We start from the raw sequence: 22,688 nt of genomic DNA, 5'->3' as shown, positions 1-22,688 counted from the left end.
AACCCTGAGATGCGAGCATTTTTGTCCGACTGTCTGGCTGTTGTCCAGAACACAACATATTAAACACAAGAAGTGAGAAATGCTATGACCTTTTGACCTTGGATGCTCTGAAACGGTTTGTTTTGAATAGTTGAACTTAGTAATTTTCCAGTGTAGCACTGTTATGTGTGTGTGTGTGTGGCTCTTTGTGGTGTGTGACCCTGGCCAGAGGAAGTGCTCCTTGTCATCAGGGATGTTGTAACCGCGGTAACCACAGCAGGAATGATGAAATTTAGCAGGTGGCCCAGCGCTGTGCCAGCACCAAGGGTGTGGTGCCCACAATCCTTTGCTCCAGGGCACAGAGGGCAACAGCAGAGGGGTTTATCTCTGCCATGCAGACCACTCTACTGCCCCCCTAAGGGCCTCCCGTATCAGTGGTCAGAGCCGGCGGGGTATGCGTTGTACGTCCCTGACAGTGTTAAACACTGAACGGCGTCTACACAAACAGCCCTCACTGCGCACGTCTCATCCACACACACACAGCTTGTCTAGTCCCTGTAGAGAAGTACAGCCAATAGAATAGGACCCTCTGGAGCAGATAAACATGAACCTGTTGGCACCATGCTGCCTAATGCCGGGCATGGGCTAGAGGGCTATAAAGCCCCCAACATTGAGCTGTGGAGCAGTGGAAGAGCTGGATGGTGGTGCTCCATTCAGTACTTTTGGGATGAGTTAAGGAGTTGGGGATGATGAGGTGGGGCGGTGGTCATCCAACATCCTCACTAATGCTGTTGTTGCTAAATACTATTAAATTTTCACAGCAATGCTCCTTCAAAATCTAGTACAAAGCCTTCTTTCCTGGACAGTAGAGACAATTACTCCAACAAAAGCAGGATAAACTCCTTTTAATACCATTGATTTCAGAAGAAACAATAAAATGAGCAGGTGTCCCAATACTTTTGTCCAAATAGTGTATGTATATTTTACAGAATTTGTGGACCAAAATGAAATTCTGTCTAGTTCTAAATGACAAATGTAGATGATCTGATTGTAACATATGCATTTTCACTCCCCTGTTGTAACCCACACCACACTGAGGTTGGCAGGGTTGCCAAACAGAGGCCCGGGCTTCTTGCGGCTTGTGATTCAGACCAGAATTACGAGCTTATGCAAGTTTCCCTTCCTGTTGTGCCGTGCGGGATGTGGGGTGTGTGTATGAGAAAGCGCTTGGTGGTGATTTTTGCTCCTCTACGCTTTTCACAAGCGTGTTCCCATCGTTGATCTGTGTCAGGAAGCGGGCTGGCCGCCGATGAGACAGCACCAACTGAATGCACTTCCTGGACACCTGATAGAGTTGGAGGGGGGGTAGGGGGTGGGGAGTTGTGCTGATGGTCTATGGTCTGGGATGAGTGCGTGGACCCCTGAGGCTTCTAACGTCGCTGTCCCGACCTCCAAGGGTGCCTGACCCCAGCCGTGACCCCCTGTGTTCCCTTCACAGCTGCAGTGGGAAAATACGCACTCACTCGGCCTCCAAAGGCAGAGAGCGGCTGCCCGTTTTTTCCAGCGCTGTCCGATTCTCACGGTACTGTCATGGATAAAGTATGTCCGGTTACAGGACGCTGTCTAGTGATCCCCCTCCCACCCCCCTTTTTTTGAGCTCCGGTTGCTAATGGCTTTGTTATTTCTGTGCTTCGTGTTACATTTGGCAGTTTACTATGATAAATCTTTCATCCAATCACCCAGAGCCTGGAGTGTATCCTCTCCACCAAACACAATAGCAGATACAGCAGTAGAGGTGCGCAGTATGAGGATACTTTATTGCTATCATGGAAATTTTTAAAGAATCAGGATTAACAGCATGCATTTCTGAGCGGATTGTGGATATTATTAACTTAGTAATCTATTTATACCCATATGAAAAAAATATATATATTCAGAATATATGGATGAAATTTATAATGTATGAAAATGGCCCAAATCGGTTAAATATATGTAATAAATACATTTTAAATGTATATTTGACGTATATTTAATTGGCCAAAAAATAAAATTATATTAAATTATTTTTAAATAAAAAAAATGGCACTTCAGGGCTAATCAGTTTGAAGCCCATAAGAACTCCAGCCCCAATTTCTGAAGTTTCCCTTTCTTGCCTCAGCCAAGCGAGCGTGGTCCACACTTCGCAAAAGACACTTTAGTGTGTGAAGTGTATTATTGGAATAAAATGCACTGTATTTCAAATGTATAAAAATACAAAATCTAATTAAAATATTTATATATATATGTATAAGCATAATTAGTCAGGTTTAAGTGGGTTAACTAAAAAAAAACACTGTATTTGATAATAGTTTTTAAAATCTGGCAACATTGATGCATTTTGTCTGTTTAACAAATATTGTGAAATTTTGTGTATCATAAAAATGTATTGCAGTTATGCAATTATATTTACATATCACTCATTCCTGAGAACCTAGACTACACCTGCTTAATTTATACCACAGTATTAATGGTGCAGTCAATTTTTCAACCCTTTTACATTGACTAGCTATATATATATATATATTCATGTAGAATGTCTAACTAAAATGTTAAAATACAAAAAATAAAAAATAAAATCTAGAATTATGTAAACGAGATTATGCTAACTGGTTATCAAATGATTTCATGCTAATATGCTAACTCCACTATTCTACCCCCATCTCAAACTGTTTGGCCAGAAAAACATGGCCTGCATCCTTAGCTACTTGTACTGGGAGCAAAACCCACCCGAAGAAGTTCATGACAAACATGCTAAACATGCGAGAGCTAACATGGGAAGTCAACGGAGATCATTTTTACACGTTAAGGGGATGAAGTTGAACACTGAATGAGCCACATTCTCCCTGGACAGATATGTAAACACTGTGAATCTGTACAGAGCTCTGAACTGTGAGCAAATGAAGATCCATCTTCATCTCTTGGGTATTTGAGTAAAGCAAAGCTTCAGGTGAACCTCCTACAGAGATATAGCTAGATAGATAGATATGACGCTAACTAGCAGTGGTGGTTCTGCGGTACGAGCAGCAGGCTATCGATGACAGGGTTGTGGGTTTGATACCTGGGCTCGGCAAGCTGCCACTATTGGGCCCTTGAGCAAGGCCTTTCACTCTCCCTGCTCCCTGGACGCCGCAGCAATGGCTTGTGGCATTATACGCGTTTACAGGTTCATCATTTCTCTAGCAAGAAGCTAAATGTTGTACATATAAACGGATACAACGCTAACACAATCATGGCCCTCAGGCACAGGAGGATACAGGCCAAACTCCACCGCTGATACAAGAATCTGTAGAGTATTTGTGTGGCAACTCTCAGAAAAAGAGACGATTCCAGTCCTTATGTGTTTGCCTGCTGAACTGCTAGAGCTTTTTATGTGAAGTGTTGGCTAATTCTCCTTTAACAGTGGAAGTCAATGCAAAAAGATGTTATTCCAGGTCATTTTGGAGCATTTCTGTTGGTCTGTTTATCATCAAATATGGACACAACTTAAGAACAACTGTTTTCCAGTGTTTTCCCAGTTTCCAACGATGGATTTGACCTGTAAGGTTGGGCAGGACTCACATATTAGAGCCATTAATACTCAAAGGTGTCGAGCAATGAAGTACAAATACTTCTTTATCTTAAGTAGAAATGTTGGTTATCTAAACTTTACTGGAGTAATTATACATTTTCACCCAATTATCCTTACATTTTAAAAACAGCCTCTTACTCCTATTTTATTTCCCTTTGTTTTTATTCCGACTCGTCATCCTTCAAAAAAACCCTATCCAGATCAGTCACGCCATCCAGAAACCTACCGTTCACACCATTCTGACTCCCTATTGGTTTATAAGAGATCCATCACACCTGCACACGTCCCGTCCCTCTCCAGCGAGCTCACAGCAGACGTCTGTAGTCTAGTATGAAGACTGTGTCCGTGGCAGAGACTCAAGAGAGCTGCAGTGAAACGTCCCGACTGAGCCCCACATTTACATTCCAATAAAGCTTATTGATCACACGCCTCTGAAGTCTGACTTTCTGCAGCTTTACAAAACTTCTAGACAACGACTCCTCATATTTTCCTCCATGAAGCTCATGTTACAGAGACGCTCCTTTAATAGAGCTGATATTACTGAAATGCTTCATTTTCAATGGGCAGATCTGCAGCTGAAACAGGAGCCTAGTGCAGCCCAACATTTTTAACATCAACATTTTAATAGATCATTCTCCTCATTATGGCTTTTAGAGAAATGGGTTTTTGGGGAGGGGGGGGGGGGGTAGTGCACTATAGACCCCTGTGGCATGGCCTAAGCTTTCAGCCTTTGTTTTCCCTCCATTACTTTTACTTTTCTACTTGAAGTGGTTCTGAAACCAGTACTTTTACACTTTTACTGGAGTAAAAAGCTTCAGTTGATACTTCAGCTTCTATAGAAGTCTTTTAAACCCTCGTATCTCCACTCACTTCTACCTGAGCAATGACTGTGAATACTTTTCACACCTTTGTTAATACTTTGTCAAGCTCTGCTGTTACTCCGGTTTTAGGAAGTGGGTTTTAGGCCCAGGTAGCTCGGTTTGCTCCGAACAGAAAACCCACACATGTTTATAGTAAGAGGATGTCGAGTGAGGAACGACAAACCCAGGATTTCTATTTATTCCTGCTGTCTACGATACAGAGTGTCACAACATCCTCAAAGTTTGGAGCTTGTTCTTTTTTTTGCTTTTTTTACTGATGGTGAAAAGCCAAATGGAGAACTAAACGATGGCAGAGCTTCACTGAGTGTGAAAACTGGACCATCGGACGCAATAGATAGAAGATAAGAGATGAGTCTCCCAGATCAGCTCCGGTCAGGGGCAGGAGGCGGATGTTTAATGTGGGTGGAGTCAGAAAGAAAAGTCCAAAATAAAATCAAAGTAAATAAAAACTCACAATAGCCACACAAATATACCACACACACACACACACACACCCCACACACACTCCATACAGATCTTGAACAACTGCTCCTCAGACTGTCAGTTTGTAATGTCCCAGAGTGCTCCTGTTCCCAGAACGTCTTCTGGAAGCACGAGAAGCTTGTCCCTCTACTCGTCTGAGAAGGCTTTATACATTGCTATGAGAATTTGATTGCATTCAGACGAGGTACCAATGTTGGCTGATCACAAAAGCCACTCCCTCCAGCTATTAGCAGTGAGTGCGCAGAATACATATAATAACATTTTCCAACCTAAGCTGTATCTGCTGCATCTGTAGCATATCGCCATATTCCCAAAAACCTTGTATCTCCATTTTTACTTTTTAGCATAGTGTAAATCTGGCAGTTTTTGTCAGAATTTCATGATGAATGGACCAATAGAAATGCTCCAAAATGACCCGGAATAAAAGTTTTAACGTCAACGTCCAGTGAAAGCTGAAAACCTTTTGGAGATACAAAGGTTTTGCATGACAGCAATGATGAGGATGATGACTGTGGACCATGAATTAGACTTATTTAAGATTGGACACACTTATGCAGTGCTTATGCTTATGTCTTCTGTAAATCCGTGGCTGAATGGTATTTGTAAATTGAGCTGTAGATCTATATTATTGATCCAGTCGAAGTAGGCCCTCTTTTTCCAAAGGGAAGACAGGGTGATAATAGCATAGCATTGTGGGTGCAGTGGTGCCCTGGTCTGATTGTGCATGGATACCAAAGGACCCTCTAATGAAAGCTTCATTTCTATTGTCTTTCAGTAGAATCTGTGTATCTCATGTCACATTGTACCCATTCATGGCAGTGAACACACACACTAGTGGATAGGTCAGTCCAGGGGATTGAACCAGCCAGCTTCTGGTTCCAAGCTCATGTCTTTAACCTTCATCTTAATATAGGAATACTTTAATAATTACTATAATAATACAGAAAAAAAGTATTGGGACACCTATAGGAGCTTTTAAGACACCCCATTCTAAACCCATAGGCATTATTATTAATATGGAGCTGGTCCCCCTTTGCTCTAAGCTCTACCAGCAGCAGCAGGTCTGTGGCTCTGCTGCAGTTATTGAGTCAGTTGGAGGCTTTTCTGCACTCTGCTCTGAGCTCAGCACTCGGCCCTGACCCCGCTCTGTAGCTTTACGTGGTCTGACAGACACTCGGTGGACACTGAGCTGCTCTCTGTGAGCTGTTCCTCCTAAACTCTTCCACTGTTCAATAATAACACCACTCACAGCTGATGGAGGAAGATCTAGGAGGGAGGGTCTAAATTTCTCCAGCTGACTTGTTGTTGGTGGTGCAGCGGTGTCTCCTATTACATACAGAACCACGCTGGAGTTCAGTGAGCTCTTCAGAACCTCCCGTTCTTTCACTGATGTGTGGAAGAAAGGCTGACTGCAGGACTAGGGGCTCAATTTTATACACCTGTGGAAAATCAGGCTGAATGAAACACCCGAATTCAATGATTAAGTGGTGTCTCCCAATACTTATGTTCATATAGTGTATGTAATAGCCTAACAACTTGTTATTAACTAAGCCACCCTCAAACGAACAAGGACAGATGTACATCTAAGACATGTGACTTGGTCCGCAGTGTCCACAGGTCTTAGCTTTGAAGCTTTGATACAGATGCAGCAGATAAGGTTGGAGAATATCGTATTTCTTGATGAACCCACTAATCAGAAGTGGCTGTCGGGACGCTTCTGCGTGACAGACATACAGTATATATAAAACACTAACACAGGTGATGTCATCGCTGGTATCCGCTGGCTGTGACGCTCTGTATCTGCTCCTTCATCTTCTCCATCATCCCTCCACTCACGCCTGTCTTTATGATCCCAGAGTTCTGCAGGCTCGGGGTGTCCTCGCTGTCCGTGTCGCCATAGCAACTGGAGCCCGGCGACGTCGTCAGGGCGACAACCGAGTCGGTGGAGTCCCTGTTGCGGCCGGCGGTAGCCATGGCCGGACGGCCTGTGGCCAGGCTGATCTGGGACGGAGAGGCGCCAGCTGGGCCCAGTCCGTGCAGGCCGTGACCGCAGTCTCTGTCCCTGTTACCCAGCGCCTTGCCCTCTGCCTCCTCGGGCCCGTCAGCCAGGCCATGGCCGGCCCTCTCGCTGGCCTGGTCGTTCAGCAGCTTCACCAGGAAGTTGATGTACTTCATGGCCAGCCTCAGGATCTCGTTCTTGCTGAGCTTCTTGTCGGGAGGGTGTGTGGGGATTAGCTTACGCAGCTCGGAAAAGGCTCCGTTCACATTCTGCTGCCGCCAGCGCTCCCGGCTGTTCGTGAAGACCCGGCGTGCCAGCTTCTGAGGAGGACCTGAGAGAGAACCACAGAAACACACTGTAATACAGGGGTCTCACTTCAAATGTTTGCGAACCCCCTTTCTAATGAAGTCATTCAGCTAATTTAAGTTGAGCACATTGCTGACACTGATGTGCAAATGCACACACACAGCTTGTCTAGTCCCCGTAGGACTCTCTGGAGCCTATTGGCACCATGCTGCCTAATGCCAGGCGTGGGCTAGAGGTGTATAGAGCCCCCCCAGCATTGAGTTGTGGAGCAGTGGAAGAACTGCGTTCTCTGGAATGATGGATGGAGCTCCATCCAATACTTTTGGGATGGTTTGGGGAGTTGGGGATGAGGCAGGGTGGTGATCATCCAATGAGCTCACCTACGCTCTTGTTGCTGAATGCAATCAAATCCTTTTTCTCTAAAAAAAAAAAAAAAAATCTAGTAGAAAGCCTTCTTCCCTGGACAGTCGAGACAGTTGCTCCAACAAAAGCAGACCCCTTAATTTTGTAAGAAACAATGAATGAGCTGGTGTCCCGATACTTTTGTCCATGTAGCGTTATATCTCAAATACTATCGATACAAAAATCAGCTGGCTTTGATTGGTTATAGAAGCTGAATGCATTTGCTAGAAATGTCCACAAACATTTGGACAGGACTGAGAATGAACTTTTAACATCTGCTTGAGGAGACCAGCCCACACACACACACACACACACACATTTCCAGAGGACAGAGAAGTGTTGTAACTTACACTCAGTCAGTTCTAAGTCAAAGTGTGATGATGGCCTTCTCTTAATGCGGTTGTTGCTAAAGATCCCGTAGCCGCCAGAGGGACCAAGGAAAGAGCTGCAAAGACAAAAAAGACACACATGGGTTAAATGAGGCAAAATGATGCCCTCAATCCAAAAATGGAGACCCAATTTAACCCCTTAAACAGCCTATAGCCTGCAGGCTGGCCAAAAGGGTTATAACAGACCTCTATTACCAGAGAATAGCCCCACCCGTTTGTACAGAAGTCCCTGTAATAACTGAGTAATACGCCTTTCTATGTTAAGGGGTTAAATATGAGACTTCATGTAACCGTCTGCAGTCATGTAATCTGCTCTTATAAAAGCCAAAGCAGCTAGTTATGAAATTCGTGAAAAGAACACCTCTCCAACTGTTAAGCATGGGCTTGTGTTGCAGCCAGTGACATTCCACAGGTAAAGGGAAGAATTAATGGACTTAATTAAATACCAGCAAAGTCTAGAAGCAATCATCACTCCATCGGTAAAAAAAAAAGCTGAAGATTAAAACGAAGAAGAGCTGATGAAGATCTTAAACACATCTCAAAGCATCCACAATGGGCCGAAAGACCTCAAAAATCTGTGGATGGACCTCAAAAGAGCACCTGATTGGAGTCCTGCTTCCTGCTACATGTAACCGTCTGCACTCATGTAATCTGCTCCCGTAAAGGCCAAAGTACCTTAGTTAGCTTTAGCTAATGGCTGAATTTAACCCATGTTTCTGAGGGGAAGAAATCCATAAAAAGCAATTATCCAGGATTTGATGAGTAGTTGTGCTTTGATTGAACAGATGTGCCCAGGCAGGACCTGACTTCATTACAGCAGCTCAGGGAATGATCGAGGGAGCCGAAATAGATCTTTACTCATTGTGAAAGCTGCACTGCACAACAGGTTGCGGTTGAAGGGGCCTGTTAAACCAGACCTTTCCTCATCTATCTGAATATCTTTTCCTCCAGGCCTGATCAGGAACAACAATCCACTTGATCTATAAGGACTTGATCTTTTTTGGATTCTGATTTGTGTGTTTGCAGCTTTCAACAGTTTTGCATGCGTCGTTTTATATATACGACTGAGTGTATTCCAATGGTGAGTGCATGCTCTGCTGAAACATCCAGCTTAGGATCCAACCAGTTGTTGCTGGTAGCTGGTTTCAGATGGTCTAAGCTGGTCTTCGATGGTTAAGGTGGTTGAATAGCTGGTTATGCGGATGAAAACATACCATATGCTGGTGAGCTAGCTGGTTAAATCAACGCTTGGCTAGTGTAGAGTATACGTATATATTGAAACTTCATAATGCTTGGTCATGGTGGTCTTCCAGGTTGGTCATGCTGGTCACACTGGTCATACTGGTGGACCAGCTTTGTCATATTTGTTACCAGCTTGGTCTTGCTGGTCATGCTGGCAGTGCTGGTCGACTAGCATGGTCAAGCTTGATCATAGGGGGAAAGTTTAAGCAAGCTTGATGCTTTTTGGAAAGAAGTCCTGTGGACTTATGAAGAACCTTTTGGCTACAATGGGATCTACAGCAGGATAACGGCTCCTAAATCTCAAAATATCCACAATGGACCTAAACAACATCAAAAATCTGTGGATAGACGCTTGAAAGAGCACCTGATTGGAGTACTAGAAGATAGCTTTCTGCTAACTGTAGCTGTAAAAGAGAAAAAGGCGCTGTAGGCAGCGTGGCAGCTTGGCACTGCTGGCGTGTAGAGAACGGAAGAAAGACAGAGGGGTTGAGCAACAAGTCATGGGTTTCTGGTGTGGGAAGGAGGTGCTGTTTTTCCCCATTTTCCTGAAAGCAGCGGACAAGTGTTTAGCGTTAACCGATCCATTCTACACTCTACTGGGTCTCTGCTGCGACTTCTCAAGTGACACCATGAAAACTGTGATTTAGTCTCTTTAATAGTAGCTACATCTGTCAAGAACGTTCTCACTCCCTCACTCCCTCACTCGCTGCTTTGTGAGGCTCACTGAATCAATTCAGTGACAAGGCCTTAGTCAATGACACGACCGGCTGATCCGAATCCCTGAATACCCGAATGCCTGTAAAAAATCTTTAGCGTGATTTAGCACCTGCTGAACGTGCTGGTGCACCGTTCTACTGTGCGGCAACACCAGCGCTAGTATGATCTTCACGGTCGAGTCGACTAAAGAAAGCCCTAGTCAGAGCTGGTGAAACACTAAAGCATGACAGTGACCTGAAGAGAAGGTCTATGGTGTTGTTGATGCTGGAGAGCAGCTCATCACCTCCGGACACCTCCGCTAGTTATGAGAATACTAGTGGTCGCTACAGAAGCCAGGTTTTGTGATCGTGGCTTGCCCTGTGCCAGCGTGAGAAGCTCGGCACACGATGAAGGAAAAGTAATGCTCTCTTTGTAATGTTACATGTTGTTGTCATTTTCTTCCCAATTTGGACCGGAAGTTACCAGACACGTATGTACCCGCCCCTCCATATCGCCGCCACGTCCCCCTCCAACACGTTCGCAGTCAAGCCTGGAGGGAAGCGCCGCATACCCGGCCTTGATGCACCAGCCCGCAGACACCAGCGACGAGGGCGCCATCTACCCACCCTGGAGAGAGCAAGGCCAATTGTACTCTCTCTCTCTGGGGCCTCGGCTGCTGATGGCTAGCAGTATGACCGGGATTCGAACCAGCGACCCCCTGATCATAGTGACAGCGCCACTCTGGCAAGTTCTGAGGAAATGCACATTAGACTCAGTACAGCAACACAGTTTATCATGTAGACCATTAGGGATTGCCATATTTCCCAGCACCCAGGTTGCATTACTGTAATATGTTAGTCTATTTAACATGCTAGATATTATTTATGTGGGTGTGTTCATCCAAAAAGTCCCCAGTTCACAGAATTCTAAAGTTAACGGACGGCCACGATCATCTCTATGACTAGTTCTCCTTTTCTTTTCAGTTTGTACTCCAAAATAAAGAACTATAAAAGCCCTTGGAAAGTACGTTCCGATAACATTAACATTAACATACTACCCCTCATGGCCATAAAAAATAAATAAATAAATATAAATAAATATATATATATATATATATATATATATATATATATATATATATATATATATATATATATATATGCCAAGTGAATAGCAGGGAAATGCCAGTAAGATGTACCAGTCTTAGTCCTGTCAATAAAACCCGAACAGTCCCGCCACGCACAGTGACATTGGAATCAGATTACCAGGCATCTGCAGATAATCAATGGCATTGGAAAGATGTGTAGATGTGACGTATACTACATGGACAAAAGTATTGGGACGCCTGCTCGATCAGTCTTACTTCTGAAATCAAGGGTATTAAAAAGAGTTGATCCTGCTTTTGTTGAAGTAACTGTCTCTACTGTCTAGGAAAGAAACCTTTTAATTCGATTTTTATATAGCACTGCTGTGAGGATTTGATTGCATTCAGCAACAAGAGCCTTAGTGAGGTCAGGATGTTGGATGATCACCACCCCACCTCATCATCCCCAAATCATCCTAGAGTATTGGATGGAGCACCAACCATCTATCATTCCAGAGAACACAGTTCTTCCACTGCTCCACAGCTCAAAGCTGGGGGGCTTTATATACCCCTCTAGGCCACTTCTGCCATTAGGCAGCATGGTGCCAACAGGTTCATGCTCCATTATCTGCTCCAGAGAGTCCTATTCTATTGGTTATACTTCTCTACAACGATTAGACAAGCCGTGTGTATATGTGTGCGCATTTGCACATCTGTGTCAGCAATGGGTGCAACTGAAAGTAGCTGAATGCATTTATTAGAAGGGGTGTCCACAAACATTTGGACATATATAGTGTATATTAATGTTCACAGCATTTGGGTCCTGCCTAAGGACTCTTATTGGCGTAGCGTGGCGAGCTTGACCAGCTTAGAACGAACCCTGGTCAATTCCAAAACCCCCAAACTCATCACAGTCACAGGTTTGACTTGTGATATTCACACCTCCAAAATTTACATAAACCCCGCCCACTAGGAGGAGAAAGTTGTAGTCACTTTGGGAGAATATGGTGTTGCTGCTACTACAGAGCAGCTCATCACCTCCAGACCTCCAGGCTAGTTATGGGAATACGGGTTGCTACGGTAACTAGGCCTCGTGACCTTGGCTTTTCCTGTGCCGGCGTCTGCAGAAGAAGAGGAAGTAAAAAAAAGCTGAGGGGAGCAAACAGGGATCCGTGCTAGGCTAAAAGCCAGTACCTAGCCACAAGGCTAGCTTTACCATGTCTTCTCTCCATTGTCCAGTCTCTTGAGAAAGCTAAACCCAAGGAAGCGAGTGAGGGGGCAAGGCTAAAAGCTAACCAGCTGCAATCTCTTCAGCGCATTGCACTGAGAGGACACAGCAAGAGGACAATCAATAGAGGGCTATCCGTTAAGACTCGGGCCTTAAACTATGCTATTATATCTGGGTTCAACATGAAGCAATTTCCATGATGCTGCTAATTAGCTATTAGCACGTAAATGTTTACTGTGGTGATTCCTTACCTGTTCAGTAGCGTGTGTCCTGGCAGGTACTGGTGTGGCATTAGAGCTCCAGGTGGAGGCACGGTGGTTGTGGGACTGGCCCCAGAGAGAGATGCTAGCTGGGCTAGCCGGAGCTCACCGGGTCCATGGGGCAGGGTTGGGATAGGGTGCAGAGCAGTGAGCTGTGGGGCGGGCATAGGGATAGGGGGCATGGGGGGTTTACTGTGAGCCAGGCTGATGACAGGGATGTTGGGCGGTAGAGGAGCATGGGTTGGAGTGGAGGGAGAGGACAGAACAATGGTGGTTGTGGTGGTGGTGGTGATTTTGGTGATGGCGGACGGGGTGGTTGAGGGCTTGGCCCCCGACAGCAGGGGAGGGGAGGGTGTAGCAGGTTTGTCCTTTGCATTGATTTTCTCAGCAGGTTTAGATTCAGGCTCTGAAGGGTCTTCAGTCACCGCAGGACTGCTGGGGATCGTGCGCGCACCGCTCTCCACGTGGTTAGCCTCGTTAGCCGCAGGGCTGCTAGCACATGGAGAAACATCACGGGGAGGGCTCAAGCACTCAGTCTCTGAGGGAGTTGGCGAAGGGGAAGGGGAAACAGGGGGATCCAACTTCTCCATCATTGTCCTCCCCTAACCCTGTGCCCTGTGTCTCTCTCTCTGTCTGTCTGGCTCTCCGCCTGGTGAGGGATCTATGCCCCCTGGTTGTGTCCGAGGTTCTGATGCAGTGGTTAGCGCAGTAACTCTGGCCCAGGTGTGCTTTTGGATGCTCTGCTCTAAAAGCTAAAGGTCGTCACGCAGCTCGGAAGACGCTGTTGTTTTCTTTGCTTGGAGTCAGGAGTATGTGCTGATCCCATCGCTCTGAGGTTTTTCCATTTGATTGGTTCCCTCTGATGCCAGATCAGGTGTCCCAGTCAGGTCGATCGTGATGGTAAGGCTAGAAGCTTACTGGAACTGCCTGGAGATCAGCTTCTACCAGTCTTCAGTGAGACGCTGGGCTGCATGTCTTTACCTTCTGAGTTCAGATGATGCGGACAGACTGCAAAAGCACAACAGGAGAAACTGAGATGCTGTAAATTCCATATTATGCACCATATTTCAGCCATGAGAAACCATGATAATGAGCAATATTCATACACTATATGTCCAAAAGTTTGTGGACACCTGTTCTTATGAATGCGTTCGGCTGCTTTAAGTTGCACCCATTCCCATTGCCGACACGGATGTGCAAATGCACACACACACACACACACAGCTTGTCTAGTCCCTGTAGGGGACTCTCTGGATGAACCTAAGAAACCTAAGATGAACCTATAGGCACCATCCCTGATGCCAGATGTGGGCTAGAGGAAACATTGAGCTGTGGAGCAGTGGAGGAGCTGTGTTCTCTGGAATGAGGGCCAGTACTCCATCTAATACTTTGGGATTTGGAATGAGTTGGGGAGTTTGGTGATGAATGAGGTGGGGTGCCTATCATCATCCAACATCCTGACCTTACTAACGCTCTTGTCACTAAATGCAATCAAATCCTCACAGAAATGCTTCAGAATCTAATAGAAAGCCTTCTTCTTCCCTGGTCAGTAGAGACAGTGACTCCAACAAAAGCTGGATAAACTCTTTTTAATACCCTTGCTTTTGGAAGAAACATTGAATGTCCCAATACTTTTGTCCATATATTGAATGTAGTACTTTGCAAAAGTTCATAGCAGCCATGACAACTGTTGAAATCTACTGAACTTGTACACAAGCGCTAAGCTTTCTAACGTTTAGGATTAAAATCATGGATTAATACATTATATAACATATATAATATAATATATATAAATAAAATGTTTTATACAGTGCAGATATAAGAGCTTAAACAGTCTTTAAGCAACAACAAGACAATTATCAGTGACTAGGGTTGGGGGTAGTAGTGGTCCAGTGGTTAGAGCACTGGGTTATTGACCACATGCTTGTGGTCCATCCACTTCCATCCACCAACTAGTAAATGTTGGGCCCTTGAGCAAAGCCCTGTCTTTTTAACCTCAGGGGTGCTGTAGCATGTCTATCCCCAGCTTTGTAGGCTGGGATACAGCAAGAGGATAGTTTTGTTGTACTGTACAAGTAGAATCATAATAAAAGCTCTTACTTAAATTAGATTAGTAGTAATTTTTTATTTTTTTATTTCAAAATGAATCGACCAATAGAAATGCTCCAAAATGAACTTAAAAAAATAAAACCTTTTTACATCGACATCCATTGGAACTTTGGAAGGTTGTTTCTTCTTAAAAACAGCATTTTAGAGATACAAAGTGTTTGTGTGACAGTGCTAATATGGTAATATTGTAATTATCTATGTATAGTTTTTTTCTGTTCAGTTACCAGCCCAGAAATCTAAATGCAGAATTGTAATAATAATGTATTATAGGAATAATAGATCTCAATAGTTCTTACCCTAGTTACTGTTTTAGTATTTATTAATGTAACTTTTTAATTTCTATAGTAATTTACAGCTTTCTAATAATTGTTTGTAATCACTTAAACTTCTAAAGGAGCACAAGACTCATATATCTGTTTGATCCAAAAATCATAATATAATTTATACAGAAATGTCTTGCTTTCATTTATTGTTATTATGTTATTGATGACTTCATATATGTTATAAAAAGAATTGCTTACATGAAAGATAAGCAGCTTTACATATCAATTTCTCAGAGGCTTTTGCTAAATGTTGCATAATAAATGCTATATTGCATATACTTAATATACTCAATAAATACCCAAATACATACACAGTATATATTTAGGTATATAGTAATCTAGGAATTGTTTACACAAGAATTTCTTGCTTTCATTTATTGTTTGTTATTGATAGCTTCATTTATAGTTTAGTTTTTCAGATAAATAGCTTCACATATAATTTCTCAGATGCTTTTGCACAGTATAATATACGCTGTATTGTATATACACAGTATATACAGTATAAACAGGTACCAGACAACCACAAAAAAGGACAGAACTGCCTATTATATGTGTAGGCCTACAGGTTTTCCCATGCAGTTACCAGCCCTAAATATGTTTGAAACATTAGAATTATGATTTATTATAGGTAATAACTGTATTATAACTAATTATAGCTACGCTTTTCACAATAATTCTCTGCGTAATTCATTATTTATTAATATTTTACAAATGTATATATTTCTTGTCATTTACAGCTTATTATTATATTATTATTATTATTATTATTATTATTATTATTATTACATTATTTATGACTTCATGTAATTATTCAAAAATACTTGATTACAGCCAAGATAAGCAGCTTTAGACATACATTTCTATTGGTAAATATTGTATACTATATCCTATATTGTATATACCCAATATATATGCAGTATTTACAGCATATTCAAAGAAGTTTTGCTTTCAATTATTGTTTTTATGTTACTGAAGACTTCATATATGTTTAAAAAATAATTGCTTAGTTTTGCCTACTATTTTCTGAAATGCTTTTAAAAAGTATTGTAGAATATGCTATATATCCAGTATATAAACAATACACATCATATATAAACAATACAGTATATAAAGTCACCAGACAAACACACAAAGGGACTGAGGTAAATACTGCAGTCACATGTTGGCTGATGAGAATCATTTCAAATCTAATACTAAGATCGTTAGACAACAAAAACATCACATTTAAATTAATACATAATTAGACGTTCACTTTTGTCAGCAAAGAAAACTAAAACAATGCTCCGCTGATGACATCTGCTTCTGAAAATATAAATACGTAAATACTGTTGACAGATAAATTTGCACGGCCTTGAGTGATTCATGGCCTGCTTTTGCAATCCAGATCCTTCCCCTTTTCCCCTCTCGGTTATCCTCTTTCCATTCACTGAGCTGGTTTCCCCTTTCTGGTGATGGTTATAAATATTCCTTATCATTGTGGTTTTCTTAGTTATGGCTGAAATGGTGGAGGTGCATTTAAGGAACGTTACTGTGATGCACGTCTAACAGCCCCAAATATTAGGCCTCTTGCTCTCTTTTGAGACTCGACTCTTTTCGCTCATTTATATCTGTACTATATTTACTGATTATGGATTTACACTGCCTCACCATTTCAACTGAATGCTTTAGGTAGCCAGTCTGTAGATCTACAGCTTAATGAACAAAGAGGTCTCCATTGTTACTGAACAATATACACTAAATTTAGCCCAGGCTACTTTAGCTGATCAGGGTTTAGTTCAGAGTTGCTTTAGTAAGCAGCTTAAATCACTACATGGGAATTGTCCTGACAGCATGACAGTCGGATGTTGATATTCATAAGCAAGCTGTTGGAAAAGTAGTGGCTTTAGTGTTTAGGTGTTTTCATGTGTTAGATTTAGATCTAAGTGCACAAACTAAAAGTAAACTTAGGCTATTAATGTGTTTCATCACTTATTGGATTCTAGAGGAATTTCTTCTGAATTCACCTAAAATTCGATTCCAATTTAACTGACATACAATGAATGTGCTCCTTTAAGCACTGCACTGTATAAACACAGCAAACAAGGACGCAGATCCAATATCCAATAAGATATTAAAAGAATATCTTCAGCTTAAAAACTGCGTATATATACTATATCATATAAACTCTTAATGGGGTTCATGGTGCCATGTAATCCCACTCTCCTCAAAGAATCTTGCAGGTGGATGTTTTTTTAGAAAACCATAAATTATATTAAAATACTACTATTTTGCTTCAAAACTGTGTATCCATATATACAAATATATGTGTATACAAGGTTTATTCTGCAGTAATACACTCTTAATAGGGTTTTTGCTGTTATGTAATCCCACTTTCCTCAATCTTGCGAATGGATGGTAAATGTGTTTAAAGTACACAACATACAAGGAAGCAGATCCAATATCCAATAAGATATTAAAAGAATATCTTCAGCTTAAAAACTGTATATATATATATATATATATATATATATATATATATATATATATATATATATATATATACACTCTTAATGGGGTTCATGGTGCCATGTAATCCCACTCTCCTCAAAGAATCTTGCAGGTGGATGTTTTTTTTTTTTTTTTAGAAAACCATAAATTATATATAAATTATATTAAAATGCTATTTTTTTGCTTCAAAACTGTGTATCTCACACTCTTAATAGGGTTTTTGGTGTTATGTAATCCCAATTTCATCAAAGGATTTTGGGAATGGATGGTAAATGTGTTTAAAGTACACAACAAACAAATAAATAACAAATTAACTCTGGTATCAATTAATTTAGATATTAATAAGATAAGATGGTGCCATTAATTATATTATAATACTATTTTTTTTGCTTCAAAACTGTGTCTCCATACATACAAATATATGTGGATACACAGTTTAGAAGCTATATATATATATATTGTATATATATACACACTATCATGATTTATCATGATGTTTATTCTGCAATAACACACTCTTAATAGGGTTTTTGGTGTTATGTTATCTCACTTTCCTCAAAGAATCTTGCGAATGGATGGTTCTTTGAAGAACCTTGTTTGTAAATGAGATGTAAAGGTGTGTGTTTAAAGCAGGACAAGATCAATTAAAGGTTCTAGGAAGATCCCTTAATTTGTTTGAGAAGTTTTAAATTAGGTGAAGGCCCTTTAGAGGTTTAGAAGGTTCTTCAAACTCACAAATCTCTCTTTGGAACCTTTTTATGGAACCAAAAGGGCTTCTTTCCTTTTCTTTCCTTTTCTTTCTTTCTTTCTTTCTTTCTTTCTTTCTTAGGGACTCATCCCGGATAATGTGGCTCCACTTCTATCACCTCTGTGTTTTAACGGACTGTTCTGTTTTAAGTTGATAAACAGTGTTAATATTAGTGTTACAGGTTAGAAAAGAGTGTGTTTAGTCATACGGTGGTTATTGGATAACTATATAACATACTTACTGTATATCGTCGCTGTCCGGCCAAAAACACGTATCTCCAAAATGCAGCTTTACAGGAGAAGGAAAAAACCTTCATAACATTCAATGGAAATCAGTGTAAAAATAGTTTTATTCCAAGCCATTCCGGAGCATTTCATTGGTCCGTTCATCGTGAGGTTTGCCACAATGTTAAGAACAACTTGTTAGAGTCACATTATGTCAAAAAGTGAAAAACGTCAAAAATTGAGATACAAGTTTTTTGCAGGACAGCTGTGATATACGTTATAATGCACAGTCTGTGCTGTAATAGTGGATATTCCGTCCCCCAGTTCTACAGGAAACTTACTGCCAAACTGTACAGAAACAGGGTTTAGTAGCATTAAAAGCTGGGGACGTCCAGCCGTCCAGCTCCCATAACTGCAGACTGATGAATGTCAGAAAAGTCCACTTCCTTAATAGCCTCATTGATAGCTTCCTTAAGGTACTTACCATGTTTGTGGTCAGAACGCCGATCACACCCTCACACACGCTCGCCGAGCTCTCCACTGCTGGTGTGTGTGTGTGTGTGTGTGTGTGTGTGTCCTCGACCGCCTGTCTTCTGTGCCACAAAATACAACCCCCTATTTTTTCACGCCTTCCATTCGCTCCTCACTAGCTTACTTTCTCTGTCTCTCTCTCTTTCTGTCTCTCTCTCTCTCGGTTTTCCTATGTCCACTTTTCCTTTGCGTCACAGCATGTCTGCCATCCACTCCCGTCCTCAACTTCAGGCGGCTCGCTGGACAGACCAGAAGAGATGCACTGACCGCTCCTAAAACCAGCTGGTGGTTAGTGTGGTCAGCCAACCAGTGTGAAAACCCAGTGTGACGTGTAGAGTCCAGTGTTTTAATGGTAAACCACTATGAAGGTGAGGTCAGTGTCAATAGAGGTGATGCGTTTTGCTCCCATTCCCACCCAATGTCTCTCTCTCTCTTTCTCTCTCTCTCTCTCTGTCTCGCTTGCTTTCACGCTCTCTCGTTCTTCCCCTTACCTCCTCTTCCCTGTAAGAGACATGGTGCTCCTGTGGACTGCCATTTGGATGGGGATGTGTTGGACTGTACAGAGAGGAAGAGAGAGAGGTGGGGAGGAGGGTGGTTAGAGAGAGGAAGAGAGAGAGAGAGAGAGAGAGAGAGAGAGAGAGAGAGAAAGAGGCTGAGTGAGTGAGTGAAAGAGAGAGTAGTAGACAGAAAGACGGGGAGAGAGAGAGGGAGAGAGAGAGAGGGAGTCAGTGAGAGAGATGGAAAGCAGGAAAGAGGTGGAGAGAGAAAAAGAGCGAGAGAGGTAGAGAGTAGCAGATAGAGAGGGAGAGAGAGAGAGAGAGAGAGAGAGGGAGAGAGAGAGAGAGAGAGAGAGAGAGAGAGAGAGAGGTAGAGAGAGTAGTAGAGAGAGAGAGAGAGAGAGAGAGAGAGAGAGAGAGGGACAGTTTTCCGCTCTCTGCTGGACAGGAGGATGTACTCACACAATATGGTGAGTGCTGATAAGGGACTCAAAAACCGCCTGTGGACCCTAGATAAGGAAACATGCCCCCCAGTGCACACACACATACACATACACACACACACACACACACACACACACACACACACACACACACACTTCTCTCTGGTCAGTCCTAGACTCTAAAGGTTCTTGGATCACAGCTAGAAGGAAGCTGACTTTACATCACAATTGAATAACACCAAAGACGGTTGTGCGCGCACACACACACACACACACACACACACACACACAGACCTGATCAGCTCCAGTTCAGCAGACAGACCAGTAGGTGTTTTCATGACTAACACTGTTTGCTCATTACACGCACAAATTATTCGCCCGGGTTTTTTTTTCGTTCCTTTTTTCGGAATGTTGGGAATTTCCCATTGATTTCCCGACACCACCAGTACATCACAAACGGAAAACGAAAAAATCCAAAGGGGGCAATTTTCTCTCACCTTTGCTGCAGGAATTGTGTCTCCTCTTCTGAAAAGGCTTTCGACTAGATTTTGGAACATTGCTGTGAGCATCTGATTGCAATAGTGATGACGTGGTTCTGATGTTGGATGATTGGTTGTATCAATCTGACTCATCCTAATTGTATTGGATGGAGCACCATCACAGTTCCTCCACTGCTCCACAGCTCACTGCTGGGGGGCTTTATACCCCTCTAGCCCACGCCTGGCATTGGGCATTGGTGGTCCCTTTCTACTGGCAGAGCTTTTCTATGAAGATTATTGCAGCAGTGAGTGGACGAGCCCAAACGGCTGAACGCCTGAACGCCAGAAATGAGTTAAGGCTAAAGGAGTAGTTCAGGGAAAATCACTGATCCCGGATGCCACGTCTAAACCACGCTGATTTGTCTGTAAATAAAGATCTCAGTGCAGTTCGAGAGGCGTTTAGAGGGATGCATTTACAGAACTGAGATCGGTGACAGTCTAAACCCAGTGTTTGTTAGCAGTGTTAGCCTAGCATCTCCTATTGTAAACTAAACAGACAACCATCAGCACACATCAGATACCAAACATGTCCAGACTGATTGACTGTTCTGGGGTCAGTGATAAATTATGTTTGTTTGATTTTAGTAGCTGAATAATTTAAAGCCTTAGTATGAACCTACCTGTAAACCTACCCTTAAACTCCCTTATACTTAAACCCTTACCTCGTTTAATTACTTCAAAAACCTGCCAGAAACCTACGGTTGTTACCAAAGTGGTCATCGATCGTCATTGGGCTTCTAGAGTAGATGACCTAAGCTTCTCTACTAAGTTAGCTAAGTTAGCCTCTGCGTTTGGGAATTCACATAGCTTTGCCTTTAGGCATCTTAAGTGGAATGACACTCTTCTACTGTGCTGAGCTGCAAGTGCTCCCATGCCACCATTCAGCTCTGCAGAGAAGTGAAGCTGTGTGTTTCTAGACGTCTAAACCACACTGATTTGTCTGCACAAATAAAGATGAAGATCTGGATGTGTTTACAGAGACATTGTAGTGTAGAGCAGGTCCATAGAATTTAATGACTATATTGGGTGGCCAAACTTGTTAACGTAGCTTCTTAAAAGATGTTTGATGCAAATAAATCAAGATTTTGGGTTTATTTTGACAGATTTGGGATTGGTGACAGTCTAAGTCCTGTGTTTGTTAGCAATGTTAGCCTAGCTTAGCCATCTCCTGTTGTTAACTAAAGAAGCACACATCAGATATCAAATATGTCCAAGCTGACTGATTGCATTTGGGGTCAGTGATCAATCATGTTCATTGGAAACGACTCCTTTAAAAGAACTAATAATAATAATAGTAATAATAAGAGTTTGGGATGTACGGTATAGAGTATATAATATTTTTTAAAGCATATCAATTTTGACTCATTTGACTCTCTTAATTTTTAATTATCGTTAGAATTCCTTCTCAAATTTCTCCGCAATATTCCAGCCCTCTTTCCCATGTTTTCTAAAGGAACTAATAGGTTATATAGTACATACACTGTATGGACAAAAGTATTGGGACACCTGCTCATTCATCACTTCTTCCAAAATTAAACAGAGGGTTTATCCTGCTTTTGTTAGAGTTACTGTTTCTACTGCCCAAGAAAGGCTTTCTACTACTTTTTGGAGGCATGAGTGTGAGGATTTGATTGCATTCAGTGATTCAGGAGTGTTAGTGAGGTCAGGATGTTGGATATTCACCACCCCACCTTATCCCCAACTCATCCCAAAACTACTGAATACAGCAAAATACTTTATATCCCTCTATATATCTCTCTATATATCCCCATAGCCCACACCTGCCATTAGGATCATGTTTAACTGCTCTGGAGAGTCCTATTGTATTGGCAGCACTTTTCTACAGGGACTAGACAAGCTGTGTCAGCAATGGGTGCAGCTGAAAGCAGCGGAATGCGTTTATTTGAATGTGTCCACAAACATTTGGACATATAGTGTGTGTGTATATATATATATATATATATATATATATATATTGTTACAGTATCTTTAACTGTATATATCTTGTATTACTAGAGATCTTCAACAGTTCGTCTTCTATTTGTGTCTTTGACACCTGTGGTTCCAGCTGAGTGCCTGCCGTAGTTCGAGCAGCACCACTGTGCCGTGGCATCTCTGTGGATTTGCCTATGTGTTAAATTAAGACTATGAGAATGACTCGAAGCTTAATCCCATTGAGAGAAGCTGCGTTTCTTCATTTCTAAATATACCCCTTCTCAAAGCGTAGAATA

General features: G+C 42.2%; 1 protein-coding gene across 5 annotated transcripts; it reads right to left on the bottom strand.

Moving 5' to 3' along the window:
* Nucleotides 1-4,827: 4,827 nt before the first annotated feature.
* On the bottom strand, nt 4,828-19,693 carry lyl1 (LYL1 basic helix-loop-helix family member). 5 transcript variants are annotated; one of them, XM_072683472.1, is made up of 5 exons: nt 18,932-19,693; nt 18,465-18,795; nt 12,548-13,564; nt 8,008-8,102; nt 4,828-7,280 (listed from the first exon to the last, which is right to left on the bottom strand). In XM_072683472.1, the coding sequence occupies exons 3-5, from the start codon at nt 13,147-13,149 to the stop codon at nt 6,715-6,717; spliced, it is 1,263 nt and encodes a 420-aa protein (XP_072539573.1). In that variant the 5' UTR covers nt 13,150-13,564; nt 18,465-18,795; nt 18,932-19,693; the 3' UTR covers nt 4,828-6,714. The 5 variants fall into 5 exon arrangements, with proteins under 5 accessions (XP_072539573.1, XP_072539574.1, XP_072539575.1 ...); XM_072683473.1 differs by having other exon boundaries at nt 18,465-18,533; XM_072683474.1 differs by having other exon boundaries at nt 18,465-18,511.
* Between the last annotated feature and the right edge of the window lie 2,995 nt (nt 19,694-22,688).

Source organism: Salminus brasiliensis, chromosome 7 (genome assembly GCF_030463535.1).
Source record: "Salminus brasiliensis chromosome 7, fSalBra1.hap2, whole genome shotgun sequence".
Taxonomy (NCBI): Eukaryota; Metazoa; Chordata; class Actinopteri; order Characiformes; family Bryconidae; genus Salminus; species Salminus brasiliensis.
The sequence above is the reverse complement of the archived record's forward strand: the minus strand, read 5'-3'. Positions and strand labels throughout refer to the sequence as shown.

Bases quoted from the DNA above. Each gene is read 5' to 3' on its own strand.
- lyl1 (XM_072683472.1), bottom strand. From the start codon at position 13,149: ATGATGGAGAAGTTGGATCCCCCTGTTTCCCCTTCCCCTTCGCCAACT. The intron at 8,103-12,547 runs GTAAGGAATCAC...TTGTCTTTGCAG, and splicing joins GGACACACGCTACTGAACAG to CTCTTTCCTTGGTCCCTCTG. The intron at 7,281-8,007 runs GTAAGTTACAAC...GTTCTCTCTCAG, and splicing joins TGACTTAGAACTGACTGAGT to GTCCTCCTCAGAAGCTGGCA.